Source organism: Cibotium barometz, chromosome 40 (assembly GCF_041138505.1).
Source record: "Cibotium barometz isolate CiBa-2024 chromosome 40, ASM4113850v1, whole genome shotgun sequence".
Lineage (NCBI taxonomy): Eukaryota > Viridiplantae > Streptophyta > Polypodiopsida > Cyatheales > Cibotiaceae > Cibotium > Cibotium barometz.
This window is the reverse complement of record NC_141085.1, coordinates 18,287,131-18,312,773: the sequence shown is the minus strand read 5'-3', so window position 1 is coordinate 18,312,773 and position 25,643 is coordinate 18,287,131. Positions and strand designations below refer to the sequence as shown.

At 46.2% G+C, this 25,643-nt stretch overlaps 1 protein-coding gene across 1 annotated transcript in view; it reads right to left on the bottom strand.

Annotated features, from left to right (window-relative positions):
- Window positions 1–2,157: 2,157 nt before the first annotated feature.
- The window catches only part of NPU (ATP-dependent helicase/deoxyribonuclease subunit B), a 74,265-nt gene continuing 50,779 nt past the window's right edge, over window positions 2,158–25,643 (bottom strand). Inside the window, exons 8-9 of the mRNA XM_086779345.1 lie at window positions 25,565–25,628; window positions 2,158–2,702 (exon numbers count right to left, since the gene is read on the bottom strand). Coding sequence (XP_086635471.1) covers window positions 2,642–2,702; window positions 25,565–25,628 — 125 coding nt within the window. The 3' untranslated portion in view covers window positions 2,158–2,641. The remainder of the gene's footprint in view (window positions 2,703–25,564; window positions 25,629–25,643) is intronic.

Sequence of the window (25,643 nt, the reverse complement as noted above, 5' to 3'; positions counted from 1 at the left end):
TTCTCTAGTAAGAGTAGTTGGGAGAAAAAGGCCTTAGTTGTAGTGTGTGTCTCCCTTTACCATCATATTCTATAGTAAGAGAAGTTGGGAGAAAAAGGCCTTAGTTTTAGTGTGCGTCTCCCTATATATGCCAGTGTGATTGTCAACCTATTTTTCCAACTTTTCTTGAATAGGATTTCCATCATTGGTTTATACTCCAATAATTCCTTCCTATCAACTACTCTTTTCCTTCCTATGGGTATGTAGGTAATGGGATCGTGCTCAAGGGAGCTCCCAATAGGCCATCCAATCAGAGATTTGATTTTACCTTCTTTTTTCCTCACTTATATTACCCTTAGCTTGGACATGCCCTTCTCCTTTTTATGTGGCTAATATACCTCATAGTCTCCAAGAAGCTGATGATGTGTGATTTTGAAGAATTCATGCTCGTATTGCCCTCTCAATCTTATTTTGCAGCTCTTTCTTCGTAAGCCAACAACATGCAAGGCTATCCTAGTGGCATCATCTATCCATGTATCCAACATGAATTGTCTTTGCTTATGATCCAATGGTGCCTTCAGCAAAACTTGATGTATCCTCTCATGAATAAACATCTCCCAATTGGTTCTTAGCTCATTTGAATAAACATCACAATTGATTTGGAACTTTCCATTTTGATTAAGAGATAAAGAGTCCCATTGCTTTGTTGTTGTTAAGCTTGACAATGACCTCTTTCTCTAGACTTGCCTTGGGAATATGATCCTCTACCACCTCGTGGACCATATGAAGGCTAAAATATCTATCTATCCAACCAACCATGTCCACCTCCTGTGTGTCCTCTAGATGACGATCTCCACCTGCTTCTTGCACCTTTGTATGTAGAATGTGTGGTCTCTTGCATGCCAACTAGATAATGTACCTAATCCAAGCTGTAACACACCCACTTGTGTGTCCTCAATGAGAATCTCCATCTACTTGTCACACACCTCTATGTAAAATGCCTTGTCTCTTGCATGCCCACAACTACTAGATAATGTACCTAATCCAAGCTTTAACTCTTCCACAATAAGCAATGAAACCAACTCTGCGAAGTCTAGGGTAGGGAGTCACCACCTCTCATTGTGATATCCTACCCAAGAATTTGAGTGGCACAATCTCACTGTGATATCCTACCGCACTATAAAATGAAAAGCCAAAGTAGCTTGACTACATTCATTCAAAAATTCAATCCCTCTTACTGTAAACGTTCTTGAGTTTAGTTAAAATAAGCATATGGTTGGAAAAAAATAATTATTGTTAACATTCTGCAAACCACTTGTGTGAGATCAACTCTAGCATATGATGTCAACCTTGTGCTCACCAAAATGAGCATTTCAAGTGACCTCACATTATAGGCTTCAAAACCTAGATGTGTGCTTGCATTGTCATAATTGATAAAGCATAATCATGTACTCTAAAAAATCATAAATGTAACAAATTCTAATATAGGTGTTGAATTTAGGGATTGTTGAACTTTTTCATCGAGTAGAGAATATAGCATGTTACGAGAGACATTGAACACATAGCTACATGCATTATTTGGTTGTAGAACTTTTTTAGTGCTAAGTAACACAATTCATACCTTTGATGCTAATCTAAAAAACCTACAATCATATTTAGTGCTAGTGAAAGTATAACCTATATATTTAAAACAAGTCAATATGACTTTCATACAACTCAATAACAACGAAAATACTCCCAATACAATTTCAAAATGTTGTCTCCCTCATTATATTTTTTACTTCTACAATCTTAGATAGTGCTTATGGATTTCAAATGGGAGACCAACAAGTTGTATAGAAGAGTGTGAACCCACAGTACTCATGTTAAGCATTTTTCATCTAGGGATATTGAAAAAAGTATCTAGACTACTAGTCTTGAAGGGTTCAGTTATTTACAAGTTTTTATAATTTACATACTATGTAGTGTCTTATGACAATGAACCAATAAACTTGCATAAAAGACACTATATTGTTAGCAATTATTTACTTCAACCTCATAAAAAAGACAACTTAGAGAAACCTCTACATCGTTAAGACTCAAAAGGGTATTAGCTCTGTGTCAGAAACGAGGATTATGGCATGTAGTATGTCATTTTTGTAAATCAAGTGAGAAAAAAAAGCAAGAACTACAAGGTGGTTAAAGTCATGAATGTAAGACTACAAACTGCATTTTGTAGTAGAGTTTACCGAAGGTCAGCTAGTTCAATGGCATACAAGTTATCCCACACATCAATGTAAATATAAATCCCTCAAGCTCTACTGTTTTACAGAAAAATGGCAGCAGAGGATGTAATGTACAGCACTCATAACATTTTTCCATTTCACTCACAAGCACATGGAAAAGGACTAGTCTACCATCAGTGGCAATCTGATGGGTTATGCATGGGTTTTGATAGGAGCATAACCAAGCTCATGCTACCTGGTGTTTAAGACATTCAGAGGATCAAAACATACACATATTGATGCTTTCTTGTGTGTGATCAGACATCGCAATGTAGTGTGTGGTGTAGACGTCAATAATCTTCAGCAAAGGATATTTGTTTTTCACAACAGCTTTGTCTATGCATGACCGCAAACCAAAGCCAGCATGAAAAACCTTTTGCTGCTTGTGGCCGTTACAATCACTCCACCTTAGCCTCTTCCCCAGGCAAGCTGTTATTGACAACCGTTTCCTTGACAAACCTGTTAAGCACAGAAATACAAGTAAAACAATCTGTAAAATAATTACATGACATACAAGACTGTGCACAACTTTTTCTAAAACCCTATAATTGTCCATCTTCAAAGTCTGCTGCTGTTAAGCTTGATGACAGTCTTGGTTTAATGTGGCCTTCTATATAACAATACCATATAGTTGCAGAGACTGAATACGCAACAGTTTCCCACCGTATAGGTATTTCCAGAGGCTCTCATAGGCCCATTGGGTTGGTAGACGCTCTCTCTCTCTCTCTCTCTCTCTCTCTCTCTCAATGGGTCCAGTTCCTAACTGAGATCCGGATTCAAATCCCATTCCATCCACTTCAACGTTGTGGATATGGGTCATTCCTAGTCTGCTGCAAGGTGGTCAGAAACATCTGTACATTCGTTAAGTACGCCACGCTTTTTCAAGTTTGAATAGTTTAAGTATAAAATATGGTCTATTGAAAACAATTGTGCACACAACGTGTGCAGATGGTATAGGAAAGCATATGGGATGATTGGATGGTGCACAATGGTAGAGCAAAGGACCATGAAGACCTTTGCACTGAACATTTGGCCCATGGTTGGAAGACCTTGGCTCCTATCCTAGCTCATGTCTTTAAAAGGGCTCTTTGTGAGGGGTTTCTCACATCCTGGACTACATACATCACTGTTCCCATCCACAAGGCAGGAGATCTGTTGGGCCCCAATAGCTACCGAGCCATCATGATTGGCAATATGTTGGCCAAGATTTACAGAGCAGTCTTGGAGGCTCAGATCAGATCATGGGTAGAGGAGTAGCGACAGAGGGCCATAGGACACGCAGGATTCAAGAGGAATTAATTGACCCTAGACAATATCTACCATCGAGAAGGCAAGAGTGCTTTGACACAGTCACCGGTTGTTCGCTCTCTTACAAGAGCTCCACTTCCCACCAGAAATGATGGGGCTAATGACCTTGTATGAGTCAGTGAGGGGCAGGGTTCAGGCTCCAGGCGGCATGTCAGGTGAGAATCGTAGTACCATTGGATCAAACAGGGCTGCCCACTCTCTCCCACTCTATCTGGGCTATAAATTGATGATATCTCAGATTTTATCAACAAATTGGGAGGTGCAGGATCATAGCATAGCTAGCCCAGACAATAGTCCCCATTCTCTTGTATGCAGATGATGTAGTCCTTATCTCAAATTTAGCAGAGGGGCTGCAAAGACATCTGGATGAAATTCGAACTTTTTTTGTGGAGAGGGATCTTTACGTGAATCTTGGTAACACCAAGATCATGCTCTAACATCCATCACAGATTTCTTTAGGCCCTCCTAGATGACTGTCACACATGCTCCTCAGCCGACCCACACGGCGTCAGATGACACAATGAGATCCACGACAAGGCACCAAAGACCACAACAGGGACCTGTTGTCTCCTTGTACACATGAAGTCATCTGACGTATTACTACAGCCCCTTGATCTGTGTTGGAGGAGGACAGCATTATTAGCTGCGTCTTGCTAGACTATCTCCCATTCATCCCCACATAGTGACATATTGTATCAACCATCTGGCTCTCACAGCACTCTTATCTAGTTTCTTTCTCCCATGACTCAATAATCACATGGACTCATTATACTAGTTTTTGGTCTCAAAGACCCTTGGTGTTTCGTGAAATGGTGTTTTATATTATATGTAAAAATGTACATCAGCCACATGGCTCACACAGAACCTATGCCCCCCCCCAAAAAAAAACCCCCACAAAAGATCCTCTAAAGGATCATGACCATGCAAACCTGTACACTAATAAGAAAGCCTCCTAGCCAAATAAGCATCCCAGATAAAAGCATCAAAGATGAGCCAGCCGAGCCGCTGTAGACCATAACGAAATAACATCTGCATCCAGTAGCTGAGCTGAGAGAAGAGAAGAAAACTGCCAAAGCAGCAAACCGCGGATACGTAGAATGTGCCCATGTATTCCAGACAAGGAATCAAAGATGAACCCATTCCATGTAGTCCAAATATGCCAAAGTCCTGTCCATCTAAGGAAATGGAATATCACAAGGTGACTGTCCGAAGTAATGACTTGAGGACAAATCCCAAATATCCACTGATGAGCCGAAACAGTAGACCTCTCTACTGCCTCCCAAACGAGAGAGACAAAAGACCAAATCTGACGGGCCACTCGACAGATGCATAACTGTTTCAGTGCATGTCGTGCAGAAGAAGCAAGAGGCCAATGTAATTTTACGACGGCTGAGCTGATCCCGTGTAGGTAACCCTCCCACCAACATCCTCCAAATGAAAACCTTACCTTGGTAAGGGAGTTTAGACTGCCAACCACACATAAGAGTTTTTTGCTACCATGATTTAGACTTGTGCAATCCCCACACCTTATTGGCCTTGGTTGAAACCCAATCTTTCTTTGATACGAGCTTATGATAGACTTGGTTAGCTGAAAGTGATATCAAGTCACCAAATTTACATAGTGCCCAATCAAGCCAAGGCTGATCTGCAAATGGCCGAGGCAATGGAGTAAAAGGCTCAACTGCATGCATGATGTCAACCCCTAGTGGCTCAAATGTCCAAGGAACCCTAAAGTGCTGCCGAATACGATGAAACGAATATGGCCTGTCACGACCAGGTATCACAACATCTCGGATTCTAACCAAGCCTAACCTGACCATGCGGTTGAGTCGTATGCGTGAAGCATCTCTGTCTGGCCAAACAATGACACGCGACTCCACAAATGTTTCGAACTGCAAAGAGTTCAAAAGTAGTCTTTCATGACCAGGATCCCACCGAGCCAATAGTAGAACTTCATGCCAAGAAAGGAGAATATGCGATAAAATGTGAGATGAGCGAATACGGACAGGATGAGCCGCATTCACAATGTCCCACCATGAACCCTGCACACGTGTCTGTCCATGTGACAATCCCTCCAACTCAATCCAGTCAGGAGCCATGAATACCCAAGGCTGCTCCTCCAAACACATATCCTGAAAAAGCGCCCACCTACGCGCCACCATATGCGAGCAGACATCCAATAAAGCAGCCCCACCCATTCTTTTGGGCGTCGTAATGTGATTCCAAGCTATCCATGTTTAACCCATAATATTTCCTTGCCTCTTCCACAGCATAAACCGAATGGGAGCAACCAAACGGAGAAGAGATTTGTGCGTCCAAGGTAGCAAAGGCAAAAAATAGGAAATAATGCTAAGCATAATAACCTGAGCTACCTTAAACCTCACGTGCATAGGCCACCCTTGAGCTTTCCAATACACAAATTTATCCGAGATCCGAGCAGAAATCCAAGCAAGAAGCGCTTGGGGGCAAAAAATAGGAAATCATGCTAAGCATAATAACCTGAGCTACCTTAACCCTCACGTGCATAGGCCACCCTTGAGCTTTCCAATACACAAATTTATCCGAGATCCGAGCAGAAATCCAAGCAAGAAGCACTTGGGGGTCCACATCCACACCCACCGGATATCCAAGATGACGAACAATGTCGTATGCACCACACGGCCTTGCCACCCTAATGCCTCAAGATCAAATTCCGTGCATACAATGAGGGCTGATTTTGTTGAATTTATTTTCAACCCAGAAGCCAATGCAAAATTATTCCAAGCTTCCATTGCTCGATCTATATTGACTTTTTCGGCCCTGAGAAACATAAAAGTGTCATCCGCAAGGGCTTGAGCAACCAATTGCTTGCCATGAGGGAGATGCAAACCAACCACTTCACCATGCGATGCCATAGCATCTAGGCGAGATAACATAGGATGAGTGGCAATGGCAAAGAAAAGAGGGCTAAGAGGACAGCCTTGCCGGAGAGAACGGATGAGAGAAATACCATCCGAAAGTCCTCCATTGAGCATAATCTGCCTGATAGAGCCAGAGCCAAGTAAATGCACCAAATTAGCCATTTTGGGACCAAAGCCCATGGCTGTCATTAACTGAGAAAGGAAAGACCAGCTGACATGATCAAAAGCTTTTTCAAGATCCAGCTGCACCATCACAATCTCTTGCTTCTTTGCCTTGGCATAATCCACTCCAATTTGAACATTAAGAATATTATGCAAAATATTCCTGCCATGCACAAATCCATATTGATATGGATGAATAAGAGTAGGAAGCACCTTCTGCAAGCGATTGGCAAAAATCTTTGTAAAGATTTTATACATAATACCCATAAGTGAGATCGGGCGCCATTGAGCCAAAGAAGTAGGCGAAGGGACTTTGGGCAACAAACGAAGTATGCCCAACTTCCAATCGGCAGGCATATATCCCTCATCCCAACCCTTTGACAAGTAAGCGTCAAAGGCTCTGCAAGCTGATCAGCATATTTTCGGAAAAACTCATTTGTCAAACCATCCCAACCAGGGCTCTTTCCCATGGGAAGTTTGGAGAGAACAACTTCCACTTCCCCTTGAGTAACAGGAGCATCAAGCTAAACCGCCACATCAGGGTCAACTTAATATCGTACTTCAGCAAACAATGACTCCCTTGCAGCCAAGACAGCCGTCGAGACATTCTCTCGAGGGACAAGCAAATCTTCATAAAACCTGATGCAATGCTGAAAAACCTCAGAAGGTTGAGTAACAAGGTTGCCTTGGGCATCCATCAACCTAACAATATTCTCACGCATATGTTTTTTATGCAACTTATCATAGAAGCGATGAGATTGACAGTTAGCATCCCGCAAAGCATCAAGACGTGCAAGTAGTTTAAAGCGAACATATTGTGCTTCCTGCACCCTAGATAGCTCCTTTTTCAGCCATTCTATGGCATCCACAACTTCATCATCCATAGAGTCAGTAAACATGAATGCTTGCAAGCCCTTTAAAAGCGACTCAAGAAGAGCCACATGCTGTTTTTGTATAGAGGCATTAGCAAGACCATAATGCCGCGCTAATTTTCGAGTGTTGGTAAGGAATACTGGCCAAGCATGATAATCAGCCATGGACACTCTTGTGGAGAAATGTCGTATCAACTGACGCATATAAACATCAAAAACTTCATGCTCCAAAAAAGTGTGATTTAAGCGCAAAGGCAAGCGTCCCAACAACAAGCCTTTATATGCATCCACAAGATGATAGACCATTTCAAACACAAGCGGCCAATGATCCGAGAAAACCTATTGCTAATCAACCATCATAGTAAGAACCTCTGGCAAAAAGAGATCTTGATGTAAGTGCCTCGAAACTGTTGTGAGGCATAAGTGTAACCACATGTCTTGTTTTAGCGACCTTGCTGCAAAAGCTTCCCACGCCATTCTCTCCGGGCTATCCATTACAGAATGAGGCGACGTGGCTTGCTCCTTGGAGACACACATATTAAAGTCTCCCATCACAAAGCCAGGATGAGAGATTGAAAGAGCACACAAGTCATTCCACAGCAAACGGCGTACACGAGCATTATTTGGAGCATACACCCCTAACAACCATAAAGGCGTATCATCCCAAACAATTTGTATCACTAGAAATCTTCCATGAACATCTTGAATCACAAGAGAAGGCTGAAACTGCGAACGAACAGCAAACATAACACCTGACTGCGAAGCAGAATGTCCGCTGTAGAAAACATGAAACCCCTTATATATATAGGCTTTGCCAGCCAACTTATGCTGCTTATGTTTAACTGCACAGAAAACATCCCAACCATGACAAAAAGTTGTACGCCAAAGCCTGAACTGCTTTTGGCGCGAAGAAATACCCTTTACATTCCATTGTACAATTTTCATAAGCCTGAACTGCTTTTGGCGCGAAGACATTAATCTCTCTCTCTCTCTCTCTCTCTCTCTCTCTCTCTCTCTCTCTCTCGTATTCCATGATGAGTTAACATGGACAGTTTTGTATCACCCCAGTGAGATAGCTATGTTTATGTTTTGTTTCTGTTTTATTTTCCATTCCATGATGAGATATGCCATGGACATTATTGTATCACTTGATCTCATAGGCCCTAAAACCGGCCTCTGGTGGAAACCAAAGTGCAGTAGACTAGCAGTCACCCAAACCAATTGTAGTCCAGCAGATAAAACAAATAAATGGGAGCTAGAATGCTCCAACACGAAAAGAAGAACGACAGTTGTTGGCCCCAAAGCTTGGCGTCCCTTTCGGTATTTCTTTATTCAAATTCAATGGAAAAGTTTAAATGAGTATAACATGGCCATTCATGGCTTGTACGTCTGCATGTCCAATCTGCCAATCCTCTGGACCTCTTAGCATAGAGGTTACACACAGCTTTGTGTCCCAAAAACACCACACTGCTATCTCCTCTAATCTACCAAGACACTGCATCCATGAGGCCTTGAATATGCATCTAACTGGCCCATGCACATAGCCACAAACTCAGCCATGAAAACAGTCCACAAACTCTTCCAAATCAGTCCAAAAACTTGCCCTGTTTCCACCCTCCAAACTGCCAACCCCTTCCTTCCCCACCCCCCCCCCCCCCCCCGGAAAAACGATCCTTCTATTAGTTAATGAGAAAACGCCATAAGGCTACAAAGCTCACCTCACAAGGAGGGATAAAAAACACACAGTGAACACCTGAGCTCCACCCCCGTGGCTGGCCGCTCTCTGGGGGGGGGCTACCTAGTAGTACATGTGGGAGGTGAGAAAAGCCAAACTGGAGGCCTATAGTGCCAAGTGACATCCTCGCCCCTCGCGATGAGGAAAGGGCCAAGCTACCAAGTGCGGAGGAAAGCCTTGCGGCGACCTCTCATGCGATCCGAGTCGCCCTGAAGTTTCCCCCAGTGTCCTCTCAAGGTGTGTGTGATGTCCACCCAGAGGGCCTGTATGACCTCCGCCGGTGGAGTCGCCTGGCGGTCAATGGCCTCCCTGCATTGGGCTCTCCATATGTGCCAAGCCGTCATGCTGCTGATCATCTCCCATCTGTGCCCGACCCCCTCCTGAGGGATTGCCGAAGAGAAGTCTGGCGTCGGAACCACCGCCATCGCCCTGTCAGAGACTTGGATGGTCGCACTGCCAGGGACGTCCTCATATCCAAGGGCCAGGCCGCTGTCCGTGGCCCAAGCCACCGCACCCCACGTCACCAGCATCTCACCTGGCGAGCCTGCAAAAACCATCCTGAGAGCGCGCTGCCAGACCTGCTGTGCCTGTGGGCAATCCCATAAGCAGTGCCGCTGCGACTCCTGTGCATGGCCGCACCGAGGGCAGGACGTTGGGTGTCTGCCAAAAGCTAGCCAAGCCCCCACAGCCAGTCCTCTATGCACTGTGAGCCAGAGAAAAAGCGTCACCTTCTGGGGCCGGAAGCTGGCCCAAAGGCGCTGCCAGAAGTCCCTAAGAAAGGCAAGGGAGAGCCCCTGTCGCCGCCAATGCTCGGCCGCCGCCGGGGTGCTCGCTATCCTGTGCCTCTGAATCTGCCGCCCCAGCCTCGCTGTGTACTGAAAAAAGGGGATGCCTGGGCTGGTAGGGGCCGAGTAGGGATCTCGCCAAAACCACTCACCTGGATCCCACTGAAGGCGAATAAGAGGCCTGCTGTCCCAAGCCCATAATCTCCAAGAACAGTCCTCCCCTATCGAGGCCGGTGAGGGGTCTACATGCCACTGTCTCTGATGAAAGCCGACCACCCGCACCCTCTGAAAAATACAACCCTGGAGCTCATCCAAATCTAGTCGTGTCCTCTGAAGCTGGCCACCCTCTCCCACCTCGAAAGTGAGTGGGGCGACTCTCTCCGCTGTGCCGCAGACCGCTAGAAGGATCTCATGCCGAGTAAAGACGCCAATCCACTGTGGAGGTGGAGGGTCCTGTACTGGGGTCCGCCACTCCCGGGGGATGGCCGCCTCAATGTCCTGTCTCATCAACTCTCTGCCCCTTATCCCACTGAGTCTCCTCTCCTGAGCCTCTAGAGGCAGCTGCTGAAAACATATCCAGTCGTCTAGGGACTGGGCTGGGCCGGAGCTCAACGGGCCCCACGACACGTGAGACCGCGATCCAACCATATGGCCACTGGGAAGTCGAATCAAGGGGTTCCAGATCAATGGCTGCCTCCTCAGGCGCTCCTCATCGGTGCCCGGGGGAGTCTGGAAGAGTGACGGCCTCAGATGCGCCCAGGCCCTCAGAAGGCTAGCTGCAAAACGCTCCTCGAAGCCAAGGCCCACTCCTCTGGATCGCTGCTCTGTAAAGATCCACCTGATGCTGGGGGTCCAGGGGCCGCTAAGAGAAGGAGTGGGGCTGAGCATTCTGGAAACAAGAAACTCCTTCCACGGCTCAGCGCCTGGTAGGAGGCCACGAACCACCAACTTGCCAAGCAAAGCTCGGCTTTGGCAAATAGGATCAACAATGCCCACGCCGCCTCTCTCCCTGGGCTGAGTGATCACAGCCCATGCCACCTTGGCCCTGGCGGGCCGCCCGTCACCACCGGACCAAAGAAAGTTCCTGATGAGCCTCTGCACCTGGCCAATGCACGCCCGAGAGAAGGCCCAGCAAGAAGTGATGTACCACATGGTAGCAAGCAGAACCTGGTTGGCCACAACTACTCGGCCAGCCAGAGATAAACGAGCGGTACTCCAATACAGAAGCTTCTTCCGAATGCTCAGAAGAAGGGGGGCTATCTGCTGCTCCGGAGATATGTCAATGCCCACATAGCATCCCAAATAACGCACTGTAGTGCCGGGGGGCAGCCACTGAAAACCATCAACTGGCCTCCAAGTCGGGGGGGGGCATAGAACTGACCCACAACCCACACGACTTGCGCCAGTTGATCAAAGCGCCCGAAGCTCTGCAAAACCTGTCCATGGCTGAGGCGAAGCGGCGGAGGTTCTCCTCTCCTCCCTGAAGATAGACAGCAGTGTCATCCGCAAACTCCGAGTCTAGGAGCTCCTCCGAGGTGCGGATGGGGAGCCGGAGGCCCCGCAAACCTGTATCCTGTGCCGTCAAAAAAGTGCTCATGGCCGCCGCCACAAAAAGAAAAAGAAAGGGCGCCAAGGGGCACCCCTGCCGCACCGAGCGCGAGAGCTGGAACCTCTCTCCGCGCACGCCCTGTATCAGCACCTGGCTATGAGCCGATGTGTAGAGTGCAGAGACCCCACGGATCCACTGAGGGGGGAAGCCCATCCTCTCCATAGTGCCTTCCAAGAAGGCCCAGTCCACCCGATCATATGCCTTCTCGAAGTCGAGAAGGAGCACTGCCAGATCCTCCTGCCGAAATCTAGCCAAAGCCGTAGCCTCCCAGAAAGAGAAGATGTTATCCAGGATGCTCCTATCCTTGATGAAGCCTGTCTGCGTGGAGTGGATGATGTCCGGAAGGTGAGGCTGAAGCCGCCTGCTGATCGCCTTAGCTAGGACCTTGTAGGCCGTGCCTAGCAAGGTGATCGGTCTCCACTGTCTAATCTCCAGTTTGTCTCCTCCCTCTTTGGGGATCAAGTGAATCAACCCCTTTGCCATGCTGTCCGGCATGACTCCCGACTCCATAATCTCCTGGAATGCCAATCTGAAACCCCTATGTAAGAGACCCCAGTACCTCTGGAAGAAAGCCACTGAGAGACCGTCCTCTCCTGGGCATTTGCCCCGAGGAAGTGCCTGAAGAGCCTCCTCCAGTTCCGTATCCGAGAAGGGGGAGAGAAGGGAGTGCTGCAAATGGGCCAGCACAACCGGTCTCGTGAAGCTCCAGACTGCCTCCCGAGCCTCTCTCACCCTGTCATCTGCTGGCTCAGCAGAGAGCAGATCCCTGTAAAAATCTGTGGCTATCGCCCGAACCCTGGGAGGATCCACCACAACCTGGCCATCAGCCTGCCGAAGACGCCTGAGACCCTCTCGTCTGAAGCGAGGCCCTGTCGCCTCAAAGAAATCTCGAGTCACTCTGTCTCCAGCCTGAGTCCAAAAAGAAGCCCGAGCATGGAATCGGAACTCCACCCTCCTCTCCTCGATGGATCTGATCTCTGTGCGAGCTGACTCCATCTGCTCTGAGATCCAAGGGCTCGTAGGATCCCTCTCCTGGAGTCTCTGAAGGGACGCTAGACTCCTCCGCAGGCTCCTCTCCTGCTCTCTGAAGGCCTCCAGACGGTCCAGGGCAGCCTGTCTGAGCACCCGACTGATCTCCTGCAAGCCCCTGGCAAGATCGCTGGTTGCCGATCCTCTCCTGAACTGCAGCTCCTGCCAGACCTGCTCAACTCTGGTCGCAATCTCCGGCTCCTCTATGAGACAATCTGGAATCCGGACGCTCTAGCCTCGCTCTCCTCTCGTAGGGTCCTCGATCTGGAGAAGCACTGGAAAGTGGTCTGAAAACGAGGAGCCTGCAAGTATGCCCACAGTGCCACCTCTATCACAAGCCCACTCATCAATGTAAAACCTGTCGATGCGGGAAAGGTTAACTCCTGTGGCCCGTCTATCCGAGCGCGAGAAAGATAAACTCCCCTGCAACCTGCCAAACTCCGGGAGAGTCCACGGATCTTGGCCTCTCACCTGCAGCACTAGTTCCTCCCAGGCAGCGAGCTCCGGCCCATGAATGGTCTCCTGGCTGCCCTCCATCCTGTCCTCTGCATCCTCCAGCATGTTGCAATCCCCCCCTAGGCACCAGTGGTCTGCCAAGGGGAGGGACTGCCTAATGGTGCTCCAGAACTCGGCTCTCCCGGTCGCCCCATTAGGGGCGTAGAAGTTGAGGAAGCCAATGCGGTCTTCCCCAACCCGAAGGATGATCCACTGCAGGGTCGAGTGCCAGAGTCCACAACCTCGGATAGAAGCTGCTCGCTGACTGAGATGCATACTCCACCCTGGTTCCCCTCGGAGCCATATGCCGGTGACCAAAAAGTGTGACTCCTGCCTGGCAAGATCTTCCCGCAGGTGCGGGTACGCCCGACAGAAAGGTGGTGCTCCTGGATGAAAAGGATATCTATGGGTCCTCCAACGAGAGCCCTCTGGATCTCCTAGCGAAGTCTGCCCCGACCAATGTAGCAGCGATGTCCACCGAGACCCTGGATGTTCCATGAGAGGATCCTCATGGATGAGCTATGGCAAGTGAAGCAGCCGCCACTGGCTCACCCCTCTCAGCCGGCCCGGATGATCTGCCCTCCACTCTGTGAGTCTTGGGCGCCGGCTTGGAGGGAGAATAGTCACTGTCTGTCCGGGTGCGGAGTCTCTCCAAAAAGAGGGTGACCTGTCTCTGTGTCCAGCCCCACTCCGCCTTCGCCCTGTCCAGGGCATAGGCGTGAGACCAATCCTCTGCATATATGTATCTAAAGGTAGGCTGCACCCTCGGGGCGGCATGGAGGAGAATCAGTAGCACCGCCTCAACTGAGGTGTGGACCGGATCCGCCCGCCAATCTCCTATACCAAACAAGCTCATGCGGGCTGAGTGTAATCGGGTCTGCAATAGGTCCGTGAGCCCCAAGTCACTGAAGTGGTGAGAAAACTCCAGTATCTGATCACGCAAAACTTCCTCTACAGAGTTGCAATCCCATGCTGTGTCTGGGGCAACACTGAGAGGAAAGGAGAAGGCCACCATGCTGCTCACCACTGAAGGAGAACGAGAGGGATGGCACACCACGCAAACTCGCAAGGGCGCGACCAGTGTCTCAAACGGGCCAGCATCCAGCTGGAGGCACCTGAAAAAAACGTAATCCACTAGGAGCCCCATCACTCGCGGGGGCCCCCCCGGGGAGGCTGGAGAGAACTCTGTGGCGGGCGAAGCTAGGATCGCCATCTCCACCGGCCCGGAGTGGCGGTGGAACAGCCGCTGGACTGAACTCTGGCCTACCCAGCTGCGCTGCCCCGGGGTAGTGGCTGCCAACCCCTTCCTCTCACAAAGGGCCAAAGAAATGACTCCAAAACAGTCACGAGCCAAAGAGAGACTTAGTTTGACACTTCCTGCAGTCCCACCTGCTCACAAAGAGAGAGAGAAACTTAGAGTCCTTGTGTCGCTTTTCACAAGAGAGAGGAGGCGTGAGAAAAGCTCTATTCTATCCTACCCTCCTGTCTTGCAGCTGCCTGCAGTCCAGCACCTGATTCAACGTGAGAGAGAGAGAGAGAGAGAGAGAGAGAGAGAGAGAGAGAGAGAGAGAGGGAAAACTCGTGGGTGAACCTGCTGTCCAGCCCTGCACTCCCTCCTACAGTCCACGCCTCTGTGTCCAGCTCTGCCTGTATGTACAGCAGCGCAGCCCGACAGCCAGCCTCTTGCCAAAAGCAAAGGAGAAAGAGAGATTCAGCTAGCGCCTGTATATACTGTGACGCAGCAGCCAGAGAGCCTCCTTCCAAAAGCCACGAGAGAGAAAGAGATTCAGTCTGCACCTGTGTATTCTGTAGCGCAGCCCACCAGCCCCTCTTTCCCAAAAAGAGAGAGAGAGAGAGAGAGAGAGAGAGAGAGAGAGAGAGAGAGTGCTAGTCCAACTCTCTCTCTAAAAGAAGTGTAGGTCCCCCAAATTAGCCTAGGGGCCACGATGCTCCAAAAAAGGGTTTTTATAAAGGTTATACACCTTTGAACCTTTTGTCCCCTCCACACATGGGGTTGTCCACACACGGGGTTATAAACATTAGTTCCCTTTTGTCCCCAAGTATGAACCTTAAACATATATCTTGCTCACCGACCACCATGCTCACACTTATGCTACACAAATTCACAGGGTCATGACATACCCCCCTCTTGAAAAATGGCAAGCGTCCTCGATTGCATTCTGGTGATACAAAAAGACATCCAAAGCAGAATCACACTGATAACGAAGGCTGCCCAATACAATAAGATATCAGCCATGAGAAGTGAAAAGTACAATATGGCAAGATCAACGTCCCAATCTCTCTGTGCCGTGTATATGTAGCAACATTCACTGCAAACCAATGGTGTAGTAATAGTCCAAGTTGTATACCATTGTGAACCATACACAACCACAACATCCAATGTGACTAGTACACATATATCATAGAAGTCCCATAGGCAGATGTATTGTCAGTACCTTCGGGTGAGACAAAAGCTGCACCAAGCGACCTCTAGATGACATCTGAGCCTGTTTGTATCAAGGGAGCGGAGGTGCTACCCCCCTCTTGAGCATCAGGCAATGCTCCAGACCTATGCTGTGCTGAACCTAAATGAGCCGTAGCAAGAGTCCGTTCCAACTCAAAGATATCAAAATAAAGCTGCAATACCTGAGGTGAATCTGCTAAGTCACCCTCCTCCATCCACTTCGCATCCATCGGTGAACAATTCTTGAACTTCACAAGATAGACAGGAAACTTTACCTCGTACCTTTCTTTCCTTATGTGCAAGTATCTGCTCGGGAATAAGAACCTCATCAAGTTCCTCAACTTCCGGCTGAGCCTCATCTGATACATCCTCAGGCACATCTCCTCAGAAAGGTCTAAGTAGACTCACATGAAATGCATTGTGAATCCTCCAGTGATCTGGTACCTTCAAACGATAGGCCACCTCACCAATCTTTTCCAATACCTGAAAAGGTCCATAACATCGCATGCTCAACTTAGGGAATAAGCGCTCTTTACCCTTCATCTTTTTGAGCCTAGCTTTCTCAAATCGCAAAAGAACCCAGTCACACAATGCAAACTCTAATACACGCCTGTGACGGTCTGCTGCCTTCTTTTGCTTTTGTTGAGTTTTTTGGAGTGCCAACTTACTCTCCTATAAGCTTCATCCGAGTTCTCCACATACTAGTCAGCCTGAAAGATCTTATCCTTTGAATGCAAAATGGGTGGTACCTTCTTCCCTCCTTCCACAATCTCAAAAGACGCCTTGTCCGTCAAGGTACGGATGGTGTTGTTATAAGCGAGCTCCACCAAAGGAAGATACTTTTCCCATTGTTGCTTGTGCTCTGACACATAGCACTTGAGAAGATCTAACAATGTGGAATTAGCCTCTTCCGACTGCCCATCTGTCTATGGATGAAACGATGATGAAGACTTGAGAGTTGTACCCATGTTGTCAAACAACCCTCTCCAAAATAAACTTGTCATCCGTGGATCACCGTCACTAATGATAGACGAAGGCATGCCATGTTACTTGAAGATGTTCGCCATGAACAACTTCACCATGTGATCAACTTTGATCTTCTTACGCACGGGAATGAAATGAGCCTGCTTACTGAACTTGCATATAATAGTCCAAATGCCATCATTCCCCGTGTGTGTCCTCGGAAGATCAAATATAAAATCCATGGCAATGCTCTCCCATGGTCTATCTGGAATAGGTAAGGTTGAAGTAACCCTAGTGTCTTCTGACGGTCAAACTTCACCTTCTGACATACGATGCATTGCCTAACAAAAGCATCAACATCTCTTCTCAAGGTCGGCCAATAAAAGAAAGCCTCAAATGCCTTTATCGTGGCCTCAATGCTCCTATGACCTACATACGGTGGAGCATGACTTTCAATCATAACCTTGAGTCGTAACTGCCTGGTAACACATAGTCTACCATGCATCAACAAGAAGCCATCCCTGAGAGTATAATGATCATGTGGCTGACCCTCAGACATCTGATCATAGACCCTACCAAAATCCTCATCTTGGGCATACTGCTCTTTCATCTCATCAAGCTCATGATGATAAGCAAGTGAAACTGCTGAGACCTGTGGCTTGCGTGACAAAGCATCTGCCACAACATTCTCTTTGCCTTCCACATGTACAATCTGAAAGTGGAACAGACAAAAAATTGACCCCATCTCATATGCTTCTCAGAAAGTTTAGTTTGCGTGAGAAAATAACGCAAGGTCTGATGATCTGTCTCCACAGTGAAATCAACCCCAAGTAAATAGTGTTTTCATGTAGAAAGAGCATGAATTACAGCCAACATCTCTTTCTCATAGACTTGTAAATACTTCTCGGCATTCTGCAATATACGACTCTCATAGGCTATCACATGTCCTTCCTGCATGAGAACTGCCCCAATGCTTTTCCCACATGCATCACACTGAACAACAAAAGCCTTTCGGAGATCCGGTAGTATCAATACGAGATCCGATTGTCTCCAAAAAAGAACCTGGATGGGTAATGCAATACCAAAGGTCTCCCATTGTAGCGTTTATGACTAAGGGACCGTCCTTGCACAAATACGAGTAGTGCTCTAGGGTGATAGGTTTAGGGACTCCTCTAGATCAAAATGGCCATGTCCAAATCTTCTCCCTCGTACATAACTTGAGAATCTAACTGTCTAGCCTCTACCTATACCAGGGATCTCCAAGTGATGTAGCAAGATTCTCTCATTCTACCAATCAAGTGTACACTACCAGTCTACCTCGCCCGATTTTTTAGGTCTCTCAACAACCCCATATGGAATACTGAGTGGACATGAAAGTTGCGAAGTATTGCGAGCATTTGGGATCTTCATTAAGCAGGGTTTCTAAATTTTTTTAAAGCATTTGGAGTTTTTTTTTCAAGGGAGGGGAGGGGGGAAACCCCTCGTACCGTACGATATCGTACGGTACCGTACCGTACGAACCCATTCGTACCAGTACGAGAAACAACTATGCTCCCCGGAATAAGATCAATAGCATGATCTTCTAGCCTTTCCGAAGGAAGTTCTCCTGGTAATGACTCGGAAAAGCAATCTTGATACTCACGTAGGAAACCAATCCTATCTTTATCTAACATTGACAAATTAGATTGAGATTCATCATCTTTTGCATCCTTTACAAAACCAAGTATGCGGAAAGATGCTTTTGCATTACTGATGAAATGGCCAAAGCCGATACAATAGAAACAGATTCCCCTTTAAGCTTTACATCCAAAATATGCTCTTTATCTCTATGAGTCAAAGTAATCTTCCTATTGTACGTATCCACCACTGCATGTACTCTATGACACCATGGCATACCCAACAAAACATCACACCCATCAAGTAGCATGATATAGAATTCCTCATTGTCCACATAACCCTCCCTACACATGAAGCCTCAACTTCCCAATATTAGGGGTAACGGGTTCTGCATACTCAGGACAAGCCATATTAGCCTCATACAAAGGCCCCATCTCCTTTGCACGGATCCCCAATCTACCAGCCAAATCTGGTGAGATAAAGTTGGCTCTAGCACCTGTGTCAAAGAAAATCAAAGCATTCTGATCTCTAACTTTGCCCCATGCCCTACACAACTCAGTCTCCTCATTCCCCAACAAGATCAGGAACTAACCCTGCAGAAGGCTTTGCTTTCTTAGACTTGGGCTCCCCCTTAGTGTCAGAGTCCTTTGGGACAATTGAAAGATATTACATACGTAAATTTACAAAATCCTTGCATTCATGCCCATAGTAGGCTCAACATTGCCAGTTCCCACATCTTGCATACCATGCAATCTTGCTGATCCTCCCATGTTTCCAAACATACCACTATGCATACCGGGCTACATACCCCCATACATGTTTCCTTGCATTCCGGGCTGCATGCCCCCATACATATTGCCTTGAATTCCAGGTTGCATACCTCCATACATGTTGCCTTGCATACCATGCTGAAAATTAGCTCCAAAATTCCCTTGCATTCCCATGCCTTCCTGAGGGTAACCCCCAATCATAGATTGGAACACGGAACCACCACCAAAATAGCCTGGATGCATAGATTGCTATGGAGGAATAGGTGGCTGTCTGAAAAAGGAACTCTGTGGGTTTGCACAATAAGTGTTCTGCATGTTAGAAAACTGTCCAAAAGCCGGATCCTGTGGGAAGGCACCACTATTGCCCTGAGGTGGGTTCCTAGAACGCACCTTCTTCTTCTTCTTCTTAGGCTCAAAAGGGACCCTCATAAATTCAGCAAGGGACCCTCATAAATTCAGCAGGATCCTGTGGGAAGGCACCACTATTGCCCTGAGGTGGGTTCCTAGAACGCACCTTCTTCTTCTTCTTCTTAGGCTCAGAAGGGACCCTCATAAATTCAGCAAACTTCTCAGTTTGTGTGAGCTACATAAGCACATCCACTGCCCCTGCCAAACGGGCTTTCAACTGGGTATCATCTTCCTCTTTACTTGGCATATCTTCTGGTTGCGTTACATCCTCATAACGTTCATCTTCTACAACCTGTTCTCCTGCAAGTTCATATCCTCAGATTCAATCCTCTCAGGACTAGTCTCCTGCTCTTCCTCATCATCATAATCATAGTCATCCTCATAGTCTGACATCTTGCTAAAATTTTCAGCAACAACTTTCCTGGAGACAACCACGAGCTCACCCCCTTAAGAAAGTTGGTGATGGTCCCGACAACGGAACCTTGAAACCGGCCTCTGGTAGAAACCAAAGTGCGGTAGACTAGCAGTCACCCAAACCAATTGTAGTCCAGCAGATAAAACAAATAAATGGGAGCTAGAATGCTTCAACACGAAAAGAAGAAGGACACCTGTTGGCCCCAAAGCTTGGCGCCCGTTTCGGTATTTCTTTATTCAAATTCAATGGAAAAATTTAAATGAGTACAACATGGCCATTCATGGCTTATGTTTGCATGTCCAATCTGCCAATCCTCTGGACCTCTTAGCAACGAGGTTACACACAGCTTTGTGTCCCAAAAACACCACCCTGCTATCTCCTCTAATCTGCCAAGACAGTGCATCCATGAGGCCTTGAATATGCATCTAACTGGCCCATGCATATAGCCACAACTCAACCATGAAAACAGTCCACAAACTCTTTCAAATCAGTCCAAAAACTTGCCCTATTTCCACCCTCAAACTGCCAAACCCTTCCTCTCACAAAGGGCCAGAGAAACGACCCCGAAACAGTCACAAGCCAGTGAAAAGAGAGACTTAGTTTGACGTTTCCTGCAGTCCCACCTGCTCTGCCTGTATGTACAGCAGCGCAGCCCAACAGCCAGCCTCTTGCCAAAAGCAAAGGAGAGAGAGAGATTCAGCTGGCGCCTGTATATCCTATAGCGCAGCAGCCAGCCAGCCTCCTTCCAAAAGCCACGCGAGAGAGAGAGAGAGAGAGAGAGAGAGAGAGAGAGATTCAGTCTGCGCCTGTGTTTTCTGTAGCGCAGCCCGCCAGCCCCTCTTCCCCAAAAAGAGAGAGAGAGAGAGAGAGAGAGAGAGAGAGAGAGAGAGAGCCTGCTTAGCCTAGGGGCCACAATGCTCCAGAAAAGGGTTTTTATAAAGGTTATAAACCTTTGAACCTTTTGTCCCCTCCACACATGGGGTTATAAACATTAGTTCCCTTTTGTCCCCAAATATGAACCTTAAACATATATCTTGCTCACCGACCACCATGCTCACACTTATGCTGCACGAATTCACAGGGTCATGACAAGCCCATTGGGTCTTTAGTAGACACTTAATATATCTTTCTTTCTTTCTCTCTCTCCCTCTCTCTCTCTCTCTCTCTCTCTCTCTCTCTCTCTCTCTCACACACACACATTCTTTGTATCATAGGCGAGTTGTTCCCTTGGCACTTCCTACGCTGTTTTTGGCTTTCGGCTCTAATTGGGGTTTTCATTATGTTTTTTCCATGATTCTTTCACTTCATGAACACGCTGTGAAACTTTTGGTCTCATAGACCCTTCGGTTTTTGGTAGACATTAATCTCTCTCTCTCTCTCTCTCTCTCTCTCTCTCTCTCTCTCTCTCTCTCAGCCCGCAGGAGACAGAGGACACCTGCACACCCAGATTCAGCTTTTTTATTCAGTACTTTTTCATTTTGTTGGGATGACAGAGGATAACCCCATACAGGTACTCCGATTTGTCTCATAGGCCGAGTTCGGTCTTTTGGAAGACGTTAATAAAATCTTTCTTTCTTTCTCTCTCTCTCTCTCTCTCTCTCTCTCTCTCTCTCTCTCTCTCTCTCTCTCTCTCTCTCTCTCTCTCTCTCTCTCTCAGCCCGCAGGAGACAGAGGACACCTGGCTTTCGGACACCACGCCTATACCAGAGAGAGATGACAGAGATCAGAGCTCAGTTTCACAGAGAGGGTGTGGAGCGACAGGCTCGCTTCAGAGCAGACCCATGCATGTTCTTCAAGGAGCTGTGGACACCCCCTTCATTGATGTATACCATTTTATACCCCCAACATGGTACATGATGGAGCTAGCTAGGTTGCATATCATGATTGTATACTCCATGCATATAGCTTTGCATTCTCCTAGTAGACGAGCTCCATCCCCTCCCCCACTCATTGTACTTATTGCACACCCAAATTCAGCTTTTTAGTTCAGTACTTTTCATTTTGTTGGGATGACAGAGGATACCCCACACAGGTACACTGATTTGTCTCATAGGCCGAGTTCGGTCTTTTGGAAGATGTTAATAAAATCTTTGGGCAGGCCTACTCCATCCTACGTGCTAGGCACCCCCAACCCAGAGCACCGAGGATCTCCACCACACAGAGGCAGATCCATAAGATTCTCTGATGACATGACATACCTCACCATAGCCACATCTGGCATCACGAGGCTTATAGAGTTATGTTTCAGTTTTCACTTTTCAGTTTTCATGTTCTTTTTTAGTTTTTCCATGTCACTGTGTACCCATGGTATCATTGTACTATTCAAGTCTCATAATGTTACTTCCCAAGGCTAACCAAGGTTAAGACCTTCAAGTTAGGTTAACCATAGCCTAGGGGTTAGGCATCTTAAGTGGGGGCTTTTATGAGACATGTGCTATATTTGACTCATGGTTTATAGGAGGCCTATATAGGTGACTTTATGAGTCAGTTTGAGGGAGAGCTCTCAGGTCCTGGACTCGAGGCCATGAGACTACTCCGTGCTTACATCCGATGGGTGTGTACTGGTGGTATGGGACGCTAAATTAAAGAAGTTACTTGACTCATTTCAAGATGTATTTCCTAAGGAGCTACCATCGGGTTTACCACCCGAAAGGGCAATGGATTATTGTATTGATCTAGTCCCTGGTGCTCAGCCTATTAGCATTCTGCCTTACAAGATGAGCCAAGCTGAGGAAGATGAGTTCACTAAACAACTCGCAGACTATTTGAGGATAGGTAAGATCCATATAAGTAAATCACCTTGCGATGCGCATGTGTTTCTTCAAAGAAAGAAGGATAACACCTGGCGAATGTACATTACAAGAGACTGAACGAAGTGACAATCAAGAACCGCTATCCTCTCCCTAGATCAGATGACCTGATTGACCGTTCAGTAGGAGCGAAGTATTTCATGAAAATCGATTTACGTATTAAGTACCACCAGATACGTATTCATGAAAGGCACGTCGAAAGAACCGCCTTTCGGACTAGGTATGGCCATTATGAGTTTCTCGTATTACCTTTTGGGTTAACCAATGCTCCAACAAATGATAAACAATCTTTTTCGTGAACATTTAGGGAAGTTCGTGGTGGTGTTTGTGGATAATATTTTAGTATACAGTTGTACTCTTGACGATCATGTTCGACACCTCAGGCTTGTCTTGATTATTTTAAGACAGAATCGATTGTATGCTAAATTTAGTGAATGTGAGTTTTTCATAACAGAAATCATTTACTTAGGACACGAGATCACAAGAGACGGGTTGACCATTGACTATCACCAAGTGCAAAAGGTTTTGGCTTAGCCAATACCGCAGACAGTGAGACAACTTCGTTCTTTTCTCAGTTTTGTTGTTTTTCTTCGAAAATCTATGCACGAGTACTCTCAACTCACACTTCTGATGACCGACTTGTTGAAAGGTAGTGGACATAAGTCGAATCAACCTATCACTTAGAATAACAATTTGGATACAGCCTTCAGACTTTTGAAAGATAAAGTCAAGGAAGCACCTACCTTAGTACTGCCTGATCCTAGTCGGCCTTATGTTCTTGAGACCGATGTGAGTGACTATGCAATCGAGGTTTCTCTATACCAAGATGGTACACTTGTTGCTTTCGAGAGTCAAATGCTGGACAACACTCAATCTCGTTGGCCAACTCTTGAGAAGAAGCTTTATGCTCTCATTTACGCTCTCAAGGTTTGGAGGCATTATTTATATGGCTCCAAGTTTGTGGTATTGATTGATCATTAGTCAATCAAGTATGCATGTGATGCAGATGATTTGAGAGGACGAAGAGCTAGATGGGCAGAGTTAATGCAAGATTTTGATTTTGAAATACGCTATCGCAAGGGGTCCATGAATAGTGTAGCAGATGTGCTTAGTCGGATAAGAGATGAATACTATCGTTCACCGAGATTTCCACTAACTTATTTTAGTCATTGAGAGGGCTTTGCAAGACTGATAGTTATTTTGGTCCATATTGGTAGAGGATCCAAGACGGAAGCTCATTAATTGACCAAGATTCAGTGACTGAGTAGTCTACGATGCAGGCTGCGGGAGGCTAGCGGATGATTCAGAATGGTTTACTGTTCCGTAATGACAAAATTTGTGTACCGCAGATCCCGAACATTAGATCCAAGATTCTTAAGGAGTGTCATGACACCCCTTCTGCTAGACACCCTGGGGTACACAAGACATTAGCTTTAGTGAGACACATTTCTATTGGCCAAAGATGAAAGAGTATGAAGAAGATTATGTTCTCAAGTGTCAAATTTGTCAAGCATATAAAGCTAAACGCTTTAGGCACGCGGGGTTATTGCATCCTTTGCAAATCCCCGGTAATAAGTGAAAAAGTATATCCATGGATTTTATTACAAGATTGCCAAGAACACATCAAGGCCATGGTTGTGGTAGACCGCTTAAAAAAGATGGCTAGATTTTTACCTGCACGGAAGACTGTTATAGCTACGCAATTAGCACGACAATTTATCGAGCAATTGTTTAGACTAAACGGTATACCGCAAGACATAGTCAGTGATAGGGACTCGTTTACCAGTGACTTTTGGAGGCTTATTTTTGAGAAGTTGAAAACAACTTTGAATCTGAGTTCCTCAGATCATTCTCAATCCGATGGCTAGACTAAAAGGATAAATCGGACTTTGGAGGACATACTTCGTGCATGTCTCCAAAAGACATGGTTCATAGGAGGATTATCTTCCTATGTTAGAATTTGCATACAATAGTACTAAGCATACGAGTACAAGTTTTAGTCCTTTTATGCTTATGTACGGATTTCAACCTAGATCACCTGTTACCATGGGATTTTCAGGACTTCAGCATGATGCAACGCGTACTTTTTTGCAAGACATACAAGAAATATTATAGGTTGCAAAGGAATCTATTAGAAGCGCTCAAGAAATAGACAGATTTTATTCTAATAGACATCCTTCACCGAGAGAGTTCTCTAAAGGAACGAAAGATTTTGAGACTTTACGGGTAGGCCCATCTCCGAAATTATTCCCTAGATACTGCGGACCATTTTGGATTAAACGCCGGATTGGTTCAGTTGCATATGAATTAGACTTGCCTTCTCATGTAAAAGATCATCCCGTATTTCATGTCAATAGACTTAAGGAAGTACTGGGTGGAGCAGACCCAAGGTGGTTCCAAACGTAGTGAACGATACTTTTAGTACGTTTGGAAAACGTGCTGAAAAGCTTCCAAACATAGTTAACACCCTCCTCGATATATATATATATATATATATATACAAAATTTATAGTTTACTTACAAATTTTTGAAATATGAAGTTCGAAGATTCATCAATGAACACTAAAGCACGTTCATTGACCTGCGTCTGTTTCTTTAACATATAAAATCAAAAGTGCACGTTCACTAACATTTCCAAACGGTAAGTGAACATTTCAAACGTTTGGATTACATCCAAACGTCGTTTGGATACAACTATGAGCAGACCAACTAGTTACTCCTCAAGAAATCGTAGATGTCGAGGATATGACATTTGTGCCGCACGAACCGGATGTTGTTTTAAAACACAATTTACTAATGGATCATATGTAACATTTGACATACAATTTATTGATGGATCAACATTCTCTGGTCTACTAGACCCTTGGATCCTTTGTAGATGTTAATACAATCTTTCTTTCTTTTTCTCTCCATGCACTTACATAGAAATTAATTCAAATCAGGATACGAAAATGACCCATAAGAGTGAAAGAAACAAACCTTGCCAACTTCTCCTTAGATGATTGGAGTATATGAAGAGCAGTAACAAGTGTCAACGTGAATCCTGCAATAACAAGTC